Source organism: Rhinolophus sinicus, chromosome 14 (assembly GCF_057876585.1).
Source record: "Rhinolophus sinicus isolate RSI-liver-muscle chromosome 14, RSI-T2T, whole genome shotgun sequence".
Lineage (NCBI taxonomy): Eukaryota > Metazoa > Chordata > Mammalia > Chiroptera > Rhinolophidae > Rhinolophus > Rhinolophus sinicus.
In genome coordinates this window covers 6,415,211-6,436,302 of record NC_142514.1, presented here as the reverse complement: position 1 = coordinate 6,436,302, position 21,092 = coordinate 6,415,211, and the positions used below count along the sequence as shown (strand labels likewise).

The 21,092-nt window shown below is 54.9% G+C and overlaps 2 protein-coding genes across 7 annotated transcripts in view; one reads left to right on the top strand and one right to left on the bottom strand.

Annotated features, from left to right (window-relative positions):
- CLSTN1 (calsyntenin 1) overlaps positions 1 to 12,750 on the top strand; it is a 60,664-nt gene extending 47,914 nt beyond the window's left edge. Inside the window, exons 10-19 of the mRNA XM_074334086.2 lie at positions 1,426 to 1,588; positions 4,540 to 4,596; positions 5,789 to 5,946; positions 7,047 to 7,195; positions 7,472 to 7,698; positions 8,243 to 8,413; positions 8,791 to 8,936; positions 10,034 to 10,169; positions 10,506 to 10,690; positions 11,106 to 12,750. Of these exons, the coding sequence (XP_074190187.1) occupies positions 1,426 to 1,588; positions 4,540 to 4,596; positions 5,789 to 5,946; positions 7,047 to 7,195; positions 7,472 to 7,698; positions 8,243 to 8,413; positions 8,791 to 8,936; positions 10,034 to 10,169; positions 10,506 to 10,690; positions 11,106 to 11,300 (1,587 nt within the window). The 3' untranslated portion in view covers positions 11,301 to 12,750. The remainder of the gene's footprint in view (positions 1 to 1,425; positions 1,589 to 4,539; positions 4,597 to 5,788; positions 5,947 to 7,046; positions 7,196 to 7,471; positions 7,699 to 8,242; positions 8,414 to 8,790; positions 8,937 to 10,033; positions 10,170 to 10,505; positions 10,691 to 11,105) is intronic.
- Positions 12,751 to 12,803: 53 nt separating this feature from the next.
- Positions 12,804 to 21,092, bottom strand: part of PIK3CD (phosphatidylinositol-4,5-bisphosphate 3-kinase catalytic subunit delta) — a 46,947-nt gene continuing 38,658 nt past the window's right edge. For 5 of the 6 annotated variants that reach the window (XM_019746713.3, XM_019746717.3, XM_019746716.3 and 2 more), the window contains 16 exons: positions 20,251 to 20,472; positions 19,558 to 19,654; positions 19,328 to 19,458; positions 18,822 to 18,872; positions 18,557 to 18,724; positions 18,344 to 18,465; positions 17,864 to 18,007; positions 17,599 to 17,698; positions 17,298 to 17,476; positions 17,107 to 17,219; positions 16,854 to 16,932; positions 16,153 to 16,320; positions 15,573 to 15,696; positions 15,257 to 15,402; positions 14,895 to 15,027; positions 12,804 to 14,492 (listed from right to left, as the gene is read on the bottom strand). In XM_019746713.3, coding sequence (XP_019602272.2) covers positions 14,355 to 14,492; positions 14,895 to 15,027; positions 15,257 to 15,402; positions 15,573 to 15,696; positions 16,153 to 16,320; positions 16,854 to 16,932; positions 17,107 to 17,219; positions 17,298 to 17,476; positions 17,599 to 17,698; positions 17,864 to 18,007; positions 18,344 to 18,465; positions 18,557 to 18,724; positions 18,822 to 18,872; positions 19,328 to 19,458; positions 19,558 to 19,654; positions 20,251 to 20,472 — 2,115 coding nt within the window. In that variant the 3' untranslated portion in view covers positions 12,804 to 14,354. The remainder of the gene's footprint in view (positions 14,493 to 14,894; positions 15,028 to 15,256; positions 15,403 to 15,572; positions 15,697 to 16,152; positions 16,321 to 16,853; positions 16,933 to 17,106; positions 17,220 to 17,297; positions 17,477 to 17,598; positions 17,699 to 17,863; positions 18,008 to 18,343; positions 18,466 to 18,556; positions 18,725 to 18,821; positions 18,873 to 19,327; positions 19,459 to 19,557; positions 19,655 to 20,250; positions 20,473 to 21,092) is intronic. The other variant, XM_019746715.3, reaches the window with a different exon arrangement.

The following is a 21,092-nucleotide window of genomic DNA, read 5'->3' as shown; positions in this document are numbered from 1 at the left end:
ATGAAATTAGTTTTCCAATACTTTCAAAAGGCAGCATTGGTCAGCATGACTATTTTTCTGGCATTAGGGGTCTACCTCCCCTTCTGTTGTTATCATAGCGTTAAAAATGCCCGTCCTCACACCCTCTGACATCTCCGGATCAGAAGCCCTGTGGCCTTTCTCCACCTACTCTCTTGTCCGTTCTTGTGGTCACCTTGTCACCGAGAATTGTTGTGGACACTGTCTGCAGCTTTGGGTTTTCCTGTCGTACTCACCCTGTTTTCAGGGAAATTAGAAAATTATACTAATGTTACTATCTTCTCAGAATACGTTCATGGATTTTGACCAAATATTACCAATATTTAAATGCAATATTATTCTAATCCCCTAGAAACCTGCAATACTTTAAAAACTGGGGGTGTAATACAAGTTGCTTTCTGAAGGAGCTTATTAATTACCAAACTTGTTTAGATAGAGACTTAAACAAAAAGTAAGATTGTATCTGTCTCAGAGATGAATTACTGTGCAATTCCTTTATTTAGAAATATTTCATGTAATATACATACGTATGTACTTATATAGTGTGTATATGTAATAAACATATATGCAATTTAGAGGTTTGAATTTTTTCTCTAATTTATCAGGAGCAGCTGCTTTTCTTTGGTATTCTTTGGTAACTTCACTTATTTTGACATTTCTGGTCTGCTTTAGCCCTCGATTTCTCATTGGTTCAGTTTCATAGAATTTCAGTGTACATTGGGCAAGGTTTTTAGAAATACATTTTTTCAAATTTCATCTCAGCATCTCTTCAGGGAATGCCAGGCCTGAAAGGTCAGGGCCGTGGAGCCTGCAGACCAAGCACCCTTACATGACAGCTGGTGAGATAGATGCCCAGGAGATGCGCATTCATGATGGGAAAGAAACTCAATTTCATTTGGCCTGCCATCTGAGCTGGACATTCAGATTTATGTAGATCGTCGACTTTGAGTTGGAAAAGAAAGCTCATATACTGCAGTGTGCCTTGTTCTGAGATTGGAGGGCCTTTTCATCTTGATCCGGAAAAGGAATGGCCAGTTGGCAGGCTCTGCCAGCTCAGTGGGTGCGTCCTGCCGATACAAGACTCTCTTGGTGTCACGCTCTTGGCAGAAGAGAGTTGGGCAGCTCCCTATTTGGGGGCCCGGTTATGTGAAAAGTGAGCCGTGCCCCCTGGTCTGAAATGTCCTGGAGACGACAGCATTGCCCTGGCCCTTTTGGGTGACATGTATTTGGGTGAAATGTATGTTGTTGTTATGTATTTTAAATCCAAATCTTTTCCTTCTGGGAAAATAGGTGTTCCTTATGGGTGGCTTGCTCTCCATATCAGGTGGTTCTGCTGCCATTGCTATGTCTTTAGATGACAGGGCACATGGCGAGTCACGCTCTGGCCCTTCCCCTGGCCTCTCGTAGGTCTGCGATGAGGAATGGCACCACTACGTCCTCAACGTGGAAATCCCAAGGGCGACTCTCTATGTGGACGGTATTTCTCACGAGCCCTTCTCCGTGACTGAAGATTACCCGCTTCATCCATCCAGGATTGAGACTCAGCTCGTGGTCGGTGCTTGCTGGCAAGGTAACGGTCGTTGGCACCTTTCCCCGCAGGTCTCTGGAATTAAAGAATATCTCTGCTCTGTTGGTGTAGACAGGCTCTTCTCAGCACTTTACCCTCCTTCCCTTCTCCTTTTCATTCCTTTGCCCAAGCAGAGTCTCTCGGGGGACATGGCTGAGGCCACCCTCTAGGGTAGCTGTGTTGATGGGCACTCACTAAAGTTGTGTTAACGGACTGAAATGCACTGACACCTTTCCTGGGAACCTGGGAGAGAGCGTTGCATGAAGGGAGAGTGTAATTGAGGAACTATTTTACCAATTAATCTGTTTGTTGAGAAGTTTATGAAAACAAGGAAGCAACAGTCAGTCACAGAAATGTAAATGTGCTTCAGCCCCCAGGACTCTTCCAGAGCGTTTAGCTCTTGATACCCTGGTGGGAACAGCTTTCAGAAGTACTATGTCTGAGAGGATTCGTGGACGTCTCTGCTGCAACACCAGGGACGGCCTGTGATGACGGCCACCGGGCCAATAGTGCTGCTGCTTTGTGCTTTCTCAGTGGCAGGCTGTGTGCCAGTTTCTTTACATAATTCTCTTATAATAAGTCTGTGGGGTAGATGCTCTTTGTAGCTCTATTTTGTAGCTGGGGAAACTCAGGCTCAGAGAAATAGCGAGCCCGTGTTACCCAGCTGGCTGATCCTGGCACTAGGATTTGAACCCAGAAGCTCCAGGGCCCAGGGGACCAGGGGTTTTAACCTTTTCTGTGCCGTGGAGCCCTTTGGTGGTCTAGTGAAGCCTATGGATCCCTCCTCAGGATAATTTCTTGTTATTGGGTTGGTGCAAAATTAATTGTGGTTTAAAAGGTTAAAAACAATGGCAAAAACCACAATTACTTTTGCACCAACTTAATAAGCTATAAAATAAAATAAATAGATTTCAAAAGTAATCAGATAAATTGAAATACATTTATCCAAGTACTAACAGACTAAGTTTGTCGATTAGTAATACCTGGGTTACATTATTACCAAACGAAGAGCAGGCGTTAGCAGTAGGTCCAATAACTGTCATAATTTCAGTGTAACAAGCAGCTTTGTGACTATTCTGTGATAGCTGCAGTGATGTGACATGATAGGGAAATACCAGCAATTTCTATTGGTGAGAGTCGCAGTTTCTGCTATTATACTGTGGCTTGTGGCTGACTCTTTATAACCAAAGGAAAAACCGGATATCAGAAGTTAGTGAAAATAAGCATGTAATTTTTCCCATCCAAGTTCAGGGACCCCCCTCAGTATGCACTCAAGCTTCATAGGCCCCACATTAGCCCTTGCACCTGTGTGTGTCACTTAAAGGTGTCACCATCACTACACGTCCTGCTAAATAGACCTTTTATCCCTCTGGAAAAACATTGTACCGTGAATTAGGTTAGAAATTTGTGAAAGAGCCTAATTCCCAGGAGAGCTTTGCTTTTTGTGGGAGAATTTGAATTTCATAATTTTCTTGCAGATCCTTTCAAGTGAAAAGGAGTAAGACAGTATTTTAGAGTGAACCTCTTCAGCAAATTCCTGGATTTAATTTTAGTGACCGTTCACCCATGAGGAAGTGGAACATGAGACCAAAGAATGAAGAATAAATTATTAGGAATATAGGAATTTTTTAGCTGCTGCTCTTAAAATTTCAATTCAAAGTTGCTTCCCAAATTCAACAACAATTTCTGAGTAATTATTTTAAAAATAAGAGTAAAAATACACATGCAGCCCTAAATGTTATTTTATATTCTGGGAGCTTTGTCGTTTGGGTTACAATAAAGCTCCACGTCCTGCCCCGCCTTCCTTGGTTTCTGTTCTCTGCCATTGAATGGCAGTTACTCCTCACCTTGTTTCACCTCTTTCTCCCTCAGCCCTTTCAGGATCCTCAGCCAGAAAAATCTGCCAAAATTCCCAAACCAAACACCAACTTTTAAAAATGCAGTTAACGGGGAGGAAGAGCTCCATTCTTCCTTTCTGTGGATCTGAAACCACTTTCCTGACAAATTCACTGTGGAGACCCCGGGCTGATTGTGTGTTACAGAGGGGCTATAGGGTCCGTGTGTGCTCCAGGGCTCACCTGCCCCCACCTGGCCTTGCCCCCAGTGTGTCCCCATGCTGCAACACAAAAGGTGTAGAGCCTGTGCTGGGGGCTGTGAGAACAGAAGTAGTGCTCCCACAACATGACCTGGAACATGGAAATTCTACGCTCAGTGCCTGGGCGTCCTCTCCAGCCTGCCATTGTACTCAGAACACTGGATGGAAACCTCCAGGCACCGTGGATGGTCAGAGCCCCACCCCTGGTGATTATCTGTTTCTTTGGGTGAGTTCCTTAACCTCTGACTCTCCCTTCCTGTTCAGAAAAAGTGGTTGGAAATGCCTTCTTTTCTCCGTCACTTGGAGGTTCAAGTCTGGACCAACGTGAACTTGTTTTGAGCTTTCCAAAAAGACATACTTTTACGAGTTCACCACACACAAGCCTTTGGACGCTGCCACGTGCTATCCCATTTTGTCTGCACAAACGTCTGCCCTGTTAGGAAGGAAAGTGCTGTGGGTCCGGCGCTTGGTGTTACCTGAGTGTGGTACTTCAGTCGGTGTAACGCCTCGTGATGTCCCCCCACCAAGCAGCACGGGTTGAGGAGATGAGTGAATTCAGTTACGTGCTTTCATTCGTCTTATTTCGAATCTGACCTACACTTTGGCAAGGACGATGAGGGAAGGTGGAATGAAAGAAGAACATGAAGGAGAGTGTGGGTGGTAAATACTGCTTCTGGGAAAAGGTGATCAAGGACCGGCTTGCTTCCAGGCGGGGTGTGCCCCCAAGGGGAACACGAGGAGGAGGGTTTTTTCTCTGTGTTTTGTATTTGCTAGCTTTTCAAAACTGACTTTCAAGGTCCAGTTTGAAGAGCCTAACCTTGCGGTCCTTTTCTGTTGTCTTTGTCTTGCTTTTCTACAGAGTATTCAGGAGTTGAAAATGACAATGAAACTGAGCCTGTGCCTGTGGCCTCTGCAGGTTGCTGGATTTTCCTCCCTACGGTTCACGATTATGTTTCATTTAAACACGAAACATTCATTCATTCCACATTTTGCATGAAGTGCCTGAATTGCATTTTGGTCCCAGATACCATTTGAGATGCTGGTTTGCGTTGTGCACCCCCCCACCCCACCCCATTGCTTCATGGGAGTTCCCTTTTGTGCCCATTCTGATCCCAGTTGAAGTGAAGGCAAATGACTCATGAAAGCAATGCCCTGATGGGATTTTATTTTTCCCATCAGCTTTTACCCTGAGCCCACTGCACAAGACTCCCTGCTGAAATCTCAGGCCAGGTTTGGGGGGGCACCTCCTGTTTCTCATGTGGCTTAACCACGAGACAGACAAAGATCCGTTTCTAGATATCCTGTCCCGATACTAAATTTTAACTACATGCTTCTTAGAAATCTCGGTCCCAGCAGTGATGTCCAGTGTCTAGTGCCCTTATCAGGAATGAGAGAGAACTGACAGTTGGTCTCATCTCCCTTGTTCAGTGTAAGAACGAGCTTTAGTTTCAGCTGCACTGGGCTCTTCGTTCCGTCTGTCAAGGACCCTTTTCTGGGGTTTTGTTTTCCCTGTGACGTCTTCACTTCCCAGTTTTCCTCAGGAGTCGGAGAGAAGCATGATGGGCCGCAACCGAAGTAGCCATCTGACAAGGCTGGATATGAGGTTCCTAGATGCAGGGTGGGATTTAAACCTCCCCCTTATCTTTCTCTGTGTAGGGTCACCCCCAAGTGTGTGTGTGTCCCCGAGTTAGGAAAAGCTCAGTTAGAAAAAGCATCCCAGAGCATGAACCAGCTGGTTTTCAAGACAGTGGTTGAAGAGGCTGGCGCTAGTAGGAAATGTCACTTGTGCACCATGGCGACAGGTGTGGGCTAGGCCCCCCTTACCAGCGAGTGACCAGAGGTGTAGGGACTCAAGGGACTGCTTGGCTTCCTGGCTTCGGGTGAGAGACCCCCAACTCCTCTTTTCCCCAGGCCACATGCATGATCATAAACGACTTAATTTCTTCATTGCGCTTCCATGTAGATGGCAAGGCTAACAGGATTGGGTCTGAACTAACCCGCATGTCCATCCATCGAGCTGCCACCACCGGTAACACCACCTTGAGAAACGAAGCCGGAGGCTCTGGGCTGCACGCGTAACTGCCTGCCTTTTCCCCCGTGTTCCAAAGGTGGAGACCTGCACATGACCCAGTTTTTCCGCGGGGATCTGGCTGGCCTGACGATCCGCTCTGGGAAGCTGGCAGACAAGAAGGTGATCGACTGCCTGTATACCTGCAAAGAGGGGCTGGACCTGCAAATCCCTGAAGAAAACGGCAGAGGCGTGAAGGTGGTAACACTGGCATCCCTCCCCCCGTGCGTCATTGCCAGACTTCCAGACCACAGGAGTGGAGGCTGTTGGCATAAGGATTGATGTGTGACTGACCCTGAGCTGTTCTACTCATAGCACCTCTGACACAAAACGGGCGGGTTTTCTTCTTCACACCAACCAATTCCCAACTCTCCGGGTGTTCTACAATTTAATTCTGTTCTGACACTACCCGGATTTAGCATCAGACCCCCCAGGTCGAGGGCTCAGTTCCACAGGACTGCTCCTCCCCCCGCCCCCCCTTTCAGGTTCCAGTTGCAAGAATCGGGCCCTGAGGCTACCTTCACTTCTCTTCAACTTGGCTACAGAGTGGCACCCCACTCTGTCTCCATGCCTTTCCCCCTTGTTAGGTTCAGCCATTTGCTGGAACTATTCAGAAAACACTGTACTTACTATTACCAGCTTATGATCAAGGATGTAACTCAAACAATGAAACAGACGAGATGGACGGGCAAGTAATGAGGGCGGTGACTGGAGCTTCCACGCCCGCTCCAGGAGCGGCACCCTTCCAGAACCGCCTGTGTTCACCAAGCCCCCAGACCCTGTTGTGCAGGGTGTTTGTGGAGGTCCCAGCACATGGCACGAGTGATGAAGTCATTGGCCAGTGGTGACTGACTCAGTCTCCAGCCCCTCTCCTGTCCCTATAGTTCAGGGGGTGGTGTGAAATTCCCAACCTGCTCATCACATGGTTGGTTTCTCTGGCAACCAATCCCCATCCTGAAATTGCCAAGGGTCACTTCATTAATGCAAACTCCGGGGTGGTTGGAAGGGGCTTACAGATTATGAAAGACTCCTGTCACTAAGGACATTCCTGGGATTTTAGGAGCTCTGTGCCAGAAACCAGGGACAAAGAGCAAATGTACGTTTGCACCTTAGATAGTTTGCACCTTAGATAGTTACCATCATAGAAGAGGGTCTCGGTCAGGGTTACATGAGCTTTTCTTCTCTAGGTCACCAGCGCAAATCAATCCTCGGCTAATCCTCTTAGCCAAAGCGGTCCCGACTAGCTTCTTGCAATCAGAACCTTATGCTTCTCCTCTCTCTGTTTGGCACAATTTCAGATCGAAGCCAACCCCAGCCAGTCGATGTTGACCTTGGAGGGAGAGGATGTGGGGGTGCTGGAGAAGGCCCTGCAGCACGTCGCCTACCTGAACTCCCGGCAGTTCCCCACGCCTGGGATCCGGAGGCTCAAACTCAGCAGCACAGTCAAGTACGCGCTGACCTAACCGTAAACCTGTCTTTGCTCACTGACCCTTGAGAAGAAAATATGTTGTCCTTGGGTTTTTAAGACAACCTAGCCTCCCTTCTGTAAGGAAATGTGAGCCGTCACTCGTTACCAGAAAGTTCGAGTGATGCTTGTTGATAATGTTTGGAAGCACATTCCGGGAGTGGCCGCTGTCGTCTGCATTTGTGGCAGCCCGTGGGTACCGCCTCCGCGTGCCCCCCAAAGCCCTGACCTTCCCTTCCCTCCCTTCCCTGCTGGCAGGTGTTTGAACGAGGCCGCCTGCATCTCAGTGCCCCCGGTAGATGGCTACGTGATGGTTCTGCAGCCGGAGGAGCCCAAGATCAGCCTCAGTGGCGTCCACCATTTTGCTCGCGCGGCTTCGGAATTTGAAAGCTCGGAGGGGGTTTTCCTTTTCCCGGAGCTTCGGATCATCAGCACCATCACGAGAGAAGTGGAGCCCGACGGGGAAAGGGACGAGGACCCCACAGGTAACAAACAGCGCCTCTGCCGGGGACGGTCGCCCTCGGCTTGACACTGGGTGGCTGAGCCCCCACTGCTGACTTGCTGGGCCCTTTTCTCTGGGACGTTGGGAGGTTTGGGCATTTTGATGCTGTTCTTGGGTCTGCTTCTGGAATCTGACCCAGCGACAGAGCTCGTTCTGCTCTTCGGGGACGCACCTGGAGGGTCCTTTCATTTTTCTGGCTTCACGTCAGAATCCAAACTGGACACGGAGGAGCTTGTGAGGACTGACACTGTTGCAGGGGACGCTGTCACTGTCCTGAGCCTGGAGCTGTGCCCCTGCTGGCTGGTCAGCTCCCAGGAGGATAGGGTCCCCCATGCTTGCGCCTTCCCAGGGGCCAGTCCTCCTGGGTACCTAAAGTACCCCACTGTCTTGAAAGGGACTCTCTTGTACCTCTGCCACGGGTCCTTAAAAGGACTCTGAGTTTGAGCATGAGCCGGCAGGCCATCAGGTGTGAGCAGCCTCCCTGGGCCCCACAGCCTCTGCTATTTCTGGTTGGGCCATTCTTGCAGTTCAAGAGTCCCTGGTGTCTGAGGAGATCGTGCACGACCTGGATACCTGCGAGGTCACGGTGGAGGGAGACGAGCTGAACCCGGAGCAGGAGGGTTTGGAGGTGGACCTGGCCCGCCTGCAGCACAGGGGCATTGAAGTGAGCAGCTCCGACCTGGGCGTGATCTTCACAGGTGAGCGGCTGGAGTGCGTCAGCCCCGCCCCCTGCCATCTCGGCACTTAGCGTCCTGGAGGAGGTGGGAAAGGGGCGTGCTCACCGGGGTGACGTCACGGTGGCTACGCACGTTCCCCCAGGCAGGACGCAGGACACAGATGTGCAGGCAGTGCCTGACGTCGTGTCCTTCCAAGGGGGTAGAAGTCAGGCGCACGGTGACACGTCCCTTCAAGAGGGCAGATGTCCTCGCACACTTTGCATTTGCTTCTGCAGATAGAAAGCCACATGTGTAACGGGCTGGCTCAGCCGACCCAGGTGCCTGTCTGCCTGTGACCCGGGCCCTGCCCATGTGCCCAGCTTCAGCCACCTGCAATCCTGTCACCTTCTCCCCCACAGGCGTGGACACCATGGCCAGCTATGAGGAGGTTTTGCACCTCCTGCGCTATCGAAACTGGCACTCCAGGTCCTTGCTTGACCGGAAGTTCAAGCTCATCTGCTCTGAACTGAATGGACGCTATGTCAGCAACGAATTTCAGGTGGAGGTGAGTGCAGGGCTTCCATGGAGGAGAGCCCCCTGCGTGGCCCTCAGATTTGCAAACACTGATTTTTAGAGCATTTGTGGTGGCACCTAGTTGGCTCTGTCCCAGGGTGGAGCCCTTTCCAGCCTGGTGGCTGCTGCAGGTTAGATCTGCGCAGGTTTGGGGAGGCAGGTGATACGTGGGGCGAGCTGGGGTTCAGTGTGGGGCTCCCCTTTCACAGGCTGCCTCCATCCGAGAACCTGAGGGGCCTTTGGAGGGAGGTGGTCAAGAGCAAGTGGCAGTTACTGCCTTGGGGTGGGGACAAGGGCGTGTGCCGAGGTTGGACACTGCTTCGGAAGGAGCGGCACCCAGGGACTCTGTGGTTCTTGGTAGGTGTGGACGGCCAGCCCTGCTGTGAACAAATCCTTGGCCCAGGGGAGGGACGCTGGCGCAGGCCCCACTCCGGGCAGGCCTGCCGTCCGGCCCGCCTGCCAGTGGTGGCCCAGGCCATGGTGGCCAGAGGGCACCCAGCCTTCTCTGAGATCTACAAGGGGCTCCACAGCAGCTCCTTTATCACTCAGGGCATCTGTGGCCTGGACAAATGGACCCAGTTACTCTCAGCAATCAACCTCGTCCCCACTGTGACCTTCTGGCAACAGGAGGTTAAACTCAGAGAGTGAAAAAACCAATGAGTGTTTTGTTTGAGCCGAAGGGTAACAATTTGAAAGGAAATAATTGGTTAGAATTGTGCTCTCTTTCATATGGCGGTGGTTTTGGGGAAAAGAGGGGAAATAAATGGTCTATATCGGTGCTTCTCAGACGAACTGTGGTGAAGGACCAGTGGTGTTATTTGGGTTTTTCCCAGTCTCTGGTGGGTGGGTCCTTTTATGAAATACAATAAAAATGAATTATTAGAGCAGCAATGTTTCTTGCACGTGTGACCATGTCAGACCGTTACAGCAGTCTCCAAGTGCTTATTACCATTGGTTTTTCCCTGCCCTTTTCTCGTCGGCTCAGCAGCTCCGGTCCAGGGAGCGCCTTGGGTGGCGCTGGTCACGTCTGGCCCTGTACCGCGCGTCTGTCTCAGGCACACTCAGGCTGCCTTTCTGTCTCTGCTGCAGGTGAATGTGATCCACACAGCCAACCCCATGGAACACGCCAGCCACATGGCCGCCCAGCCCCAGTTCGTTCACCCCGAGCATCGCGCCTTCGTTGATCTCTCGGGTCACAACCTGGCCAACCCTCACCCGTTCGCAGGTAGGACTGTGGGGCGAAGCCCCGGCCTCAAGGAGGGATGGGTGGACGCCTCTCACCCCTTCCTGCCGAGAGAGCGGCCCCTGCTCAGAGCAGCCAGCAGCCAGTTGGGCTCTGCCAGTCAGCATCACACAAGGAAATTAAAGCACCGGCGGCAGAGGCACCCATAGCCGCAGGGCAGTAAGTGGCCGGACCCAGATCTGAAGCCTGAGCTGAGCTTTTCTGGTTTCCTCCTGTCCTCCAGGGCTTAGATGCCACTTTCAACGTGTGTCGGGGGCACGATGGCCCTCTGGCTTAGAGTCTGTTGTCACCACCCCGTGTGTCTCAATCTCGTTGCAGTTGTCCCCAGCACGGCCACCGTGGTGATTGTGGTGTGTGTCAGCTTCTTGGTTTTCATGATTATCCTGGGGGTGTTCCGGATCCGGGCTGCCCATCAGCGGGCCGTGCGGGACCAGGACACCGGCAAGGAGAATGAGATGGATTGGGACGACTCGGCCCTGACCATCACTGTGAACCCCATGGAGGTAGGCGCAGACGGCGACCCCCACACCCGAGAACTGCGCAGGCCGGGGCAAAACTAGGCTCGCCTCAGAGGGGCGACGCGGCCACGGCACCTGCCCCTTACCCTTCACAGGCTTTGTGTCGTGTGATCGTGTGACGCCTCCGGGAGGTGCAGGTGTCCCCGTGTTTCAGGGGAGTAAACAGAGACCCAGCGAGACCTAGATATGAGGTCGTGCCACTGACCCTATGGGTGGTGACAGAGCTTTGTTTTCCCTTTAGTCTTTGATGAGGCCACTTCCAACGCCGTCCAACCCCCTTGCTGTGGAGTGTGACACGGGGCGTCCCTTCCTGGGGGGCCCTCGGGAAGTGAGCCAGCATTAGGTGATGGGGTGGAGAGCTGGGGCAGGGGCTGGACTCACGTGGCCATCCCTTTGTCAGACGTATGAGGACCAACACAGCAGCGAGGAGGAGGAAGAAGAGGAGGAGGAAGAGAGTGAGGACGGAGAGGAGGACGACATCACCAGTGCCGAGTCGGAGAGCAGCGAGGAGGAGGGTGGGGAGCACGGGGACCCGCAGACCGCGAACAGGCAGCAGCAGCAGCTGGAGTGGGACGACTCCACCCTCAGCTACTGAGCCGCGGCGCTCCCTCCTCCCGTTCTGCTTCAGAAGACTCTGCTGTCGCCCGCCCGTTGCCCCAGCCCCAAGGGTCCTCGATGTACAAAGTCATTCTGGCCAGTAGGTCTGCAGACCCGCCCCCTGCCCACCGTCTGCTTGGTGTAGGGCCCTAGGCTCCCGCCCTCCCCGCCTGGATCTCTTAAGTTATGTGAGGAGCGGACTCTTGCTCTCTCGTCACCTTGCTCTGCGTGGCCCCCTCGCGCCTCCAGAAAAGCCGCAGTGACTGGACTCGTCGACAAAAGGTTCAAGTTGCTCGTTCCTACCTGGTAATCCCTTTCTTTCTTGCTTTCTTTCTTTTTTTTTTAAGTTTTTATTTTTTCCGAACTAGTGCATGTATAAAATGCAGAATGGGGCTTAATATGTAGATGAACTGACTTTTTAATATTTTGTAAATAAATTGGGATTCCTTGTGTCCTTTGTACTAGCGTAATGCAGGACTGGAATGCAAAGTGAAATGCGAAACACGGAGCGCAGGGGGGCCCGCGGGCTCCTGCTGCCCTGTCCCCTCCTGTCCCCTCCCTGACAAGGAGAAAGGGGCCTGCCCCACTCGCACACCGCCACTCAGCCTGGACGCTCAGCCTCCGGCGTCCTCTGGCGTGTGGCCCCAGCAGTCGAAGGGCAGGGTTTATGCGCTGCTTCGTGGGAGGGGACTGTATCCGGGACCCTCTCAGGAGGCTGGCCACAGCCAGGTCTTGTCTTTGGGACTCTGCTCGTTTCTCCTGTGGTCGAGGGGTGGGGGGCTGGGGTCCCTGGCCTCTTGGGCACACAGCTCCTTGTGCAGGCACCCGGACTCCTTGTCCGCAGTCTTGGGGGGCCACACTTAGATGTACATTTCCTTGCTGGTGAAAGGACATATAGATGATACGGACAGTGGTGCAAACCATTTGGAGGCAGAACACCTGAGTGACCCCATACTCAGGTCTGGGAACAGATTCCCTGAAGGGACACCCAGGGGCCCAAGGCAAAGAGCTAGATTTCCCCCAAACACCTGAGCTCTCCTGTGCCCCCCCCCATCCCCGGGGTAAAAGCCACTCCCTGGGGGTGAGGTAGGCACCTGCGGCTGGCTGTGCTTGGTGGAGAGGAGTCATGAGCTAAAACCCCTAAAGCACTTTGTTTTTAATTTACATGTAAAATTTTAGATTTCTAAAACGGGGGGGAAATAATTTTGAATACTGTTCTGTGATCATAACTGCTAGTTTCGAGGACACTGCCCGCTGTCTCTGTGTTGTGTGTGGTCATCCCCCCCCCCGTGTATTGTCGCCGTAGCTGCAGGTAGATGTGTTAGCTAATGCGCAGACCAGACGTTCTCGCACTGTCTGTAGCCGCCGTGGTCCCACCTTTCCATTGTGTATATTGATGACAGGTCAGAAAGTGTCTCCACTACAATAAAGTTCTGGTTCTAACTCCACTGGGAGTTTTTGTCTTGTTTTTAATCCCAGTTGCTTTTAGGAGCCAAGAACATAACATAAAAAGGCTTTTATTTCATTTTAATCTACTTTCACCCCTCATTTCAAGGTTTCACAGGGTGCTGGTCTTCAGCCTACATCAGTTATGTTGAACTCACCTGCCCCATACAGAAACATTAAATGATTTAAAAAAGAAATAATAATAATCTTCTTCTCACCACACAGGCCGTGCACTCAACTCGGAATTTGCTGTGTATGTGTGCAAAGCGTGCCACACGCCAGGGAGCACAGACTAGCTTAAATAAATAACAGGTGGGCACACACTCGGCCTTTCCTATTTCCAAACGGGCAAGGTGGGTCTAAGGACTTCAGCGCTTGGGAGCGAGTGTGTCGGGGTGCCCCGTGAGTGATGCTGACTGCTTACGGCTGCTGTTCACCAACACAGGGCTTTGAGAGGGCACCACCGCTGGCTCTGCTGAGCCCTGAAGGCCTTTGGCAGGTAGCAGTGTAGCCTGGGGGGTCCCAAGTTGGCTGCTAACACACCAGGATGCCTGTGGGCTTCTAAAGTCCCAGGTTCCTGGCCCCGTCTCCAGAGCTGGTGTCAGAAGGCTAGGAGAGGCCCAGGAACCTGCATTTCTAGAGCTCCCCAGATCTGCCCAAGGCTAAGCTTGAATCTTGTCAAACTAAGTACTGTCAGAGAGAGTTCCCACCACACCCCCGACTCGCACCTCTGGTACCTGACTGCTCACAGCAGGTTCTCAAAGGTGAGCATTCTCGGTCCTTCTTTAAAACCTGCTGAATAGGCAGCTTACAGATAATTGCACAAAGTTCTCTGACCTGCTTTCACCTTGATCCAAGACCACAATGAGCTAAATGAAGCTCAAATCTTTTTAATATGTCTTGAGGACCAGCATATATTATACTTTATGGGAACTGAGGCCATTCCCCTGAGCCATGGAGGTTCAGTAAATAGTTTGGCTCTTTTTCTCTTACCCGCAAATGAAATCGCTTTACAGCAGAGAGATGAGAGAATTCCCGTACCCAAGAGTCACTTTAAAAGTGGACAGCAAGCATCCCTGAATATAGAGGGTACCAGGCTTCCTCTGGGAGCTGCCCAGAACTCAGTCAACAGAGACCATGAAGGTGGAGGGCTGAACAGAGGTGTGGGCGCCTGTCTGGACAGCAGGCACGAGGTAACTGCCTGCCAGGCACCAGGACCTGTGCAGTCCGGTGGGAGCCTGGGATGAAGGCAGGCTCCCTGGTGGGAAGAAGTTTCTGCTGCCCAGATCCACAGGCTGGAAGACTTGGGGTTACAATCCCCCACATGAGGCTGCCTTCAGGTGCCCAACTCAGTGTCTCCTGATCAAAGCCCAGGGCTCCGGCTGGGGAGGCTGAGGACAGCGCCCCGCCGCTGCACAAAGGACGCATTTCAGTTTATGGCTGTTGAGTTCCTTAAACATTTCAAGTCATAAATAAATAACCAGTGTAAACAAAAGGCAGTTGAGTAGGTTCTTCCCCATTGGGCACCATTCAGGCTTTTAGGCCCCGAGGATGGCCAAGACTGATGGTTTGCCTCGGTGGGGTCAGTGTCTGCTGGGACGAGCTGCTACTGCCTGTTATCTTTGGACACGTTGTGGGCCAGCCAGTTCACTTTGGTTTTCCAGCTCTCCCGGAGGGCTTCATTAAACTTCACTCGGAAGTGCTTTAGCGCCTCCTCCTCCGTTTTCCCCAACGCCAGAGAGTCCTGAGGCAGAATCACAGGAGCAGTGAGGGGGGCCTGGTCCCTGCCCCGTATGGTAACCCCACCTGCCTCCCTGTACGTCTCTCTGGGAATGTTAAGTTCCCTCCTAGAAGAATTGTGTGCAAGTGAGGAGACAGCCACCAACATCTCCCTTGGGAAGAGCTCATTATTCTGATCCCAAACTAAGACAGGCCCCCTGATGTACCCTCAAAATACGATCCCACTTTTAACAGAACTGGGGCTACCTCTGGCCGCTTCCACCAGACCCTCGGCTGGCGTAAGGAACACGTGAGTCAGGAGTGCCCCACCCCCACCCCAGCCGAGGTCATACTACCAGGAGACAGGCCTTGGGAAGTCGGGGGCTCCACGGTCCCCTGGCTGCTGGGACCCCGCCCTGGCCTTTACCTTGAGATACTGGATGTCCTTGGAGCAGCTGAGCTCAGGCAGGCCTGCTGCCCGCATCAGGGCAAAGAGGTGGAGGAACAGCAGCCCATGGCGGCGCAGGATGGTGTAGGCTCTTTCACAGTAGCCGCGGAACCTGCAGGGGAGGCAGGCGCTGGGTCCTCCCAACCACTCCCACCCTGAGCCAGGAAACTGTCTTGTAAGCAAAGCCCCACTTCCTCTTGCTGACCCTGCACCCCCAGCCTGCCTCCTCCTGCAGGACCCAGGGACCCTCCAGGGGTGGGCTAAGAGCTGAGTCCCCTCCTTGCACCCTGCCTGGGGCTCCCAGGCACGAGGGGTACTTAGGGGGTCTGAGGCACCCTCACCTTTCAAATTTCTCACTGTTATTAGTCTTCCCCTGCTGAATCACATGGACAAAGTCATAGGTGAGGATGAATGGGACTCGCTCCCGGTTGATTCCAAACTTGGTCTTGAAATTCCCCAGAAAGTGGCCAAAATCAATGTGGAACAGCTAAGGGAAGGGAAGGGCAAAGACTGAAAAGGAACCAGAAAGGAGGGCGAGGGGCCCAAAGGGGCTTGGAGGGGGCTCTGCCTTGAGCCGAGTGCAGAGCACAAAGGCCGAGGGCAGGGGCCGGAAGGCAGGCATTGCCCACGCAGTGGCCCCACGCTGCCCCTACCTACCTGCCCGTTCTCTCGGATCATGATGTTGTCGCTGTGCCGATCACCGATGCCCAGCACGTATGTGGCCACACAGTAGCCAGCGCAGGAAAGGGTGAACTCCTCGATGGCTCGATCCAAGGCCTCCCTGGGTGGGGGTAGGGGGCCATTGGGAACCATGCCTTAGACACCTCGCAGCTCCAGAGCTGAGGCTTCAAACAGTGGCCACACAGAGCGAGGCGTGGCTGATAGCCGGCGCCAAGGCCCTGGACACACCACCCTCCAGGCCCAGCCATGCTACCAGATGACAGCAATTGCATGAGTGATGGACCACCAGCTGAGCCAGCTCAAGCTGAACATTTCTGAGCCAATACTAAATAGTGGTTGTTTTACGTCCCTAAGTTAAGGGTGGTTGTTACACGGCAATAGGTGGCTGCTAGATGGGGGAACGGAGACCCACCTGCACCCCAACACAGACATGGCTGGTCCCCGGCTGAGCCAAGAAGCCATGGAGACTGTCACAGACCCTTCCCCTCACCTTTGACTCCCAAACCACATTTCTTGGAAAGGAGAAGGGCATCTGTCCCCAAGGCCTGAAACCTACCCAGGGTTCTTAGACTTGAGCCAGTTGAGCAGGGCATCCTTGTTGAAAGCGGCCGTAGCTGCCATGTTGCTCTTGTTCAGCTGGATGTTGGCAATGGTGTCGGAGTGAAGCACCACCTCAATGAGGCCTGTGCGGTCCCCAGTGGAGAGGCAGCCATAGGGGGTCATCCTAGCCAGGTGGGAGGAGGGGCAGGCAGTGGTCAAGGGCTGTCCCTGGAGCTGCTCGACCCCTGAGGAGCTCAAGACACCCAAAATAGGCACAGGAGATGCTACTCAAGTTTGTGAAAAGGAGGAGAACCACCAGCAGCTGGGAAGGAGTGCTTGCCTCCTGGGACCCCTGGGGAAGGCTCCTTGCAGAGGTCGGCACCAGCACCCCAGGTGCAGAGAAAAAAGGTCAGCACCTCAGCTGAGCTTGTTTGCAAATCCACATGGTTTAGAAGAAGATGGGGCAGGAAGCCAGAGATGCTTGGGGCAAAGGAAGCCATGGTGAGACAGATGCTAAGCGCCCAGGCTGGCCTTCTCCACCCTCATCATGTGGCCCTATCACCTGCCTTGGCCCTACTTTTGTAAACTGGTCCCCGCTCTTCCTAGAACAGCCATTTTTCCTGGGGTGGTACTATCAGCTTTGGCAGGGGACCCTTCCAAGGGGACAGGGTCCTAGGCCTGGCGCAGGCACAAATGGATGACAGGAGGGCCCCTCACCTCAGGTCCAACCCCTCCTGCTTCCATAGAACGTCCATGAGCTGGATCATCTGCAGAGTGAGCATGTCCTGACGGAGGTCTGTGCCGCCAGCCCCCGGAAGGAAAAGCACGAGTTTCCAGTGGGTTCTCCGCTCCCAGCCATCGCTAGGCTCGCCCTCCAGATGTCACTCCCCAGGGTCCCCTGAGGGCACTGTGGCTCGGTGTGGGGAGGCCAAGACCTCAGCAGGTCCCTCCCGGGGCCCAGCCCGCTCACCATCCCCGTTCTTAAAGATGATGCCCACGCTGCCGTCGCTGCCCGCCTCCTCGTTGTTGTACATGACCCACAGCGGCTTCATTTTGGAGTCCATGAAGGTACACTGCTCCACACTGCCGGGCACAGGGCGGTCAGCAGGGGCCCCTCCGAAGGCTTTTGGGGGGTGCGAGGAGGCCCGAGCTGGGGCTCACCAGACTTCAGCCAGCAGGGTGCTGGGGTCGAGCGGGGACTGCAGGTGGGAGAGAGCCTCCAGGTAGGTCTCCTGGCGCATGCACAGGTGCATCATCTCCTTGGTCTGGGGCTTGGGGTTCTTCTGGGAGCTCACTTTGACAAAGTCGTTCAGGGCCTTCAGCTTGCTGAGAGCTTCCCCCTGGCCAGGAGAATGGGAGGGCAGTGTGGGAAGGCCAGGATGGGCTGGCTCCCAGCCTCAGGCTAGCCCTGCCCAGGAGTGGAGCCCAGCCCAGGGTGGAGGCCCCGGGCCCCGAGCCTCACCTGCTTCATCAGCACCTTCATGTGGTGGGTACTGCCCCTGCAGTAGGCCTCCATGATGAGGCCGAAGCGCAGGGCCACCGACGGCACGTGCATCTCGGAGCTGGAAGGAGGAAGAAGGGACTGAGCCTGGCCCGGCAGGGCCACACAGCCTCTCCCAGCCCCGTCAGGACACCCAGGCCAGCGGGAAACATGGGACCAGCATGCAAGACGCCTCTCCTCCCCTTGGCCTTCCAGGGAGATGCAAGGGCCAGGGGAGTCCAGGTACCGGAGGTGCCAGAAGAGGAAATGGCCAATCTTGCGGTTAGCCAAGGCCCGGTCCAGCAGGAATTTGGTCAGCTCGCAGTCGAGGTAGGATTCGTACTTGAGCACCTGCACCAGCTGCAGAAGGTACTGGAAAACCTCATCGTCCCTGTGGAGAACAAAGGCAGCTGGGATCTGGAGCTCTGTGGTTAGGGACAGGGGTTTGCAGCTGGCGACAGGCGAAGTAGGGGTGGGGCGAGAGGCGAGGGGGCGGGGCGAGGGGCGGGGCAGGGGCAAGGACGAGGGGGCGGGGCAGGGCGGAGGGCAGGGGCGAGGGGCGGGGCAGGGGGGCCGGGGCGAGGGGGCTGGGGCGAGGGGGCTGGGGCGAGAGGACGGCTTCTCGCGAGCAGGTCCCCCAGCGAAGGTTCGGTCCCCACCTGGCGCCTGCTGCCAGGCAGTTGGGGCAAAGCCAACCTCCCAAGGAGCCGGAGCCAGGGTGACTCACGTCAGTTTCCTCAGGGACTTGATGGCGAAGGAGCCCACGTGGCGGTCGGGGAAGCTGGAGTCCAGCAGCTCCAGGGCACTCAGGACTGGCAGCTCCGGCCAAGAGCACAGCAGGTAGAGCATCTGGGGGAGCTGGTGGTCAGGGTGTGGGGCACGCGGAGGCTGGGCCTGACTCCAGGCTGCCCCCTGCCCTGGGCCCTCCCCCGAAGCCCACCTGGGCCACATCCTCGTGCTTGTTCCACTTGGTGACCAGCAGCAACCGGGCCAGCGCCTCGGGGAAGTGCTCTTGGACCTCGTGCCGCATCTTCCATACCAGGTCTTTTTCGTGCTCGTACAGCTCCCCGGACCCTCGCCGCTCCAGGATTTCCCGCAGCTGCAGCTGCTGAGGGGCACCGGGTGTGAGGGCCTGTGAGGGCTGCAGTCCTCTCCACGCCCTCCGGCTCCCTCTTCGCCTGCCTGCCACCCACGCCCCCGCTTACCTCCTCCTCCGTGAAGCGGCCGTGCTCCCCGTGCCGCCCCAGCTCCAGGATCTGAAACGAGTAGGCCTACTCTCAGCGGCGCCCCCAGGGCCTGCGCCAGCCCGCAGGGTCCCAGGCAGGTGGCAGCACTGCTGCCCTTACAGGCCAGTGACTCAGTCCCGCACACTGTAGGTGCTTGGCATCCCTGACCTCCACCCATTAGAAGCCAGGAGCATCTCTCCCACTAGTTGTGACAACCAAAAATGTCATTGGACGTTGCCTGAGGTCCCCTGGGGGCAAAGCGGCCCCTGGTTGAGAACCACTGCTCTAAGACACGAGAGGATTCCAGAGAGTTGAGGAAGCCCCCAGTGTGTGTGGTGACCCAGCCCCGACTCTGGGCAACTCATAGGGTGCAGTGACCATGCTCTGGGGAACCCCAGAGTCGGGGTCAGGAAAATTCTCCTTTAGCCCCATAGCCTGTGAGCAGGGTGGCCCCTGGGCCAGGGTGGTGAGGGGCTCTCACTGACCTTGTCCAGGGCAGGGTAGTACACAGGGTAGGCGGCCACCTCAGGGAGGCAGATGATCAGGGCGGCGGCACTCTCGGTGTTGGGGTTGCTACGCACGGTTCCTGTGGGGTTCAGCAGCTCCCCTTTCTCATCTGGACACAGGGACAAATGGAGTTGCATGACAGATGCCCCCATGTCTGACCCCCATCCCCCTGCCCGCCCACATGTCTCCCCGCTTGGCCTGGGCCAACCTGGGACCGAGGGCCACATGTAGAGGCGGCATTCACCGGTCTTGAGCTGGTCCTTGTAGTCAAACAGGGTGAGGTTAGCCCAGGCGATGGGGCAGTCCTGGTAGAGAACGTGGGGGTCAGGGCCAGTGCTGAGACCCCCATTGCACATCTGCGGGATAGGCCCAGCCTCTCGGCCAGCTTCCCTGCCCATTCCGAGACTCCCCGTGAGAAAGCCAGCAAGGTCGCCACCTCTCGGCTCCCTTCTGCTCCCAGATGTATCCCCACTCCCAGCTTCTGGAAGAACCCCCAAACAAATTACATGGGCCCCAGAAAGCTGGCCCAGCTCAGCCATGGGCGAGTCAGCATGGCTCAGTGTCCAGTCACATCCTGGGCCTCGTGACTCAGTGCCCAACCACCACTCCTTTCCCGGCTAGCTGCTGACTCAGGCCACCCTGCTCCCTGTGAGGACAGTGTGTCTGCCCTTCCACCCCAGTCAGCTACCTCCAGGTTCCTGCAAGGACCAAAGGCTGGGGCCCAGATATTCTGAGTCACCCTGCTCACAACCCGGGAACCCAGATCTGTCACACCATAGGGGCAGTGTCCAGGGTGGGTGGGTTGGGGGCTGGGGTCCGAAGGCCCTCCCAGGACTAAGTGGTCACAGGTCTGCAGGACTGGACTGGGCCAGGTCCTAGCCTCCCAGCCGGCCCCACCCACCGCCTTCTTGGACTTCTTCTTGGTAGAGCGAGCCTTCTTGGCCTTTTCGATCACGGCGTACAGCGCAAAGCAGAGCCGGGCCATGCGCGGCAGGTCGCACACATTGATGTCAAACTCCAGGCGCTGCTTCCACACGGGCTCTGAGCACACGCTCACCTCGGAGCTGGACACCGTCTTGCACAGCGTCTCGTTGCCATGGAAAAGCCCGGCCTGTACCACCAGCTGGGGAAGGTGTGGGCACAAGTGACAGGTGGCCGAGGTCTGGCCCCTTCTCCCCTCCCAAGTTCTCCACCCGCTTAAGGCCAGAATCTCCTCCTGAAATGTTCTCATTCCACATGGGTCTGAATCTCGTTTCCCAGGTGGAAGACAGAGATACAGAGGGGGAGGGCTGGCTGCCTGAGTGGGCTGCGGGCCATGGGAGCGGGGAGCAGGGGTACAGGGAAGGGTGTGTTGGGCTGTGCATGGGCAACAGGACTCAGCTCCCCACCGACTCCATGTGACCCCAGGGCATGTCGCTTCCTGCCCTGGCCTCAGTTTCCCCATCGGGGCTCAGGAACTCCAGGGGCCCTTCGAGCTCTGACACGATAGGGCTCCCACCACTGTCAGAATCCTATGAGCGCCCTGTGGTTGGGGAAGGACTGAATGCCTCCTCCAACTCTGCCGTGACAGCCCTCATGGCCCAGCCAGAAAGCTGCCTCCATCCAATCCTCTGCGATTCTGCCAGGGCAACTCAGACCTGCCTGTTTGTGGAATCACCCCAACAAAAGTGCTCCCCAAAGAGTCCCAAACTCCATGGGCTTCACGTCCTACAAATGGGACAGTGAAACCTGCACCTCGCAGGC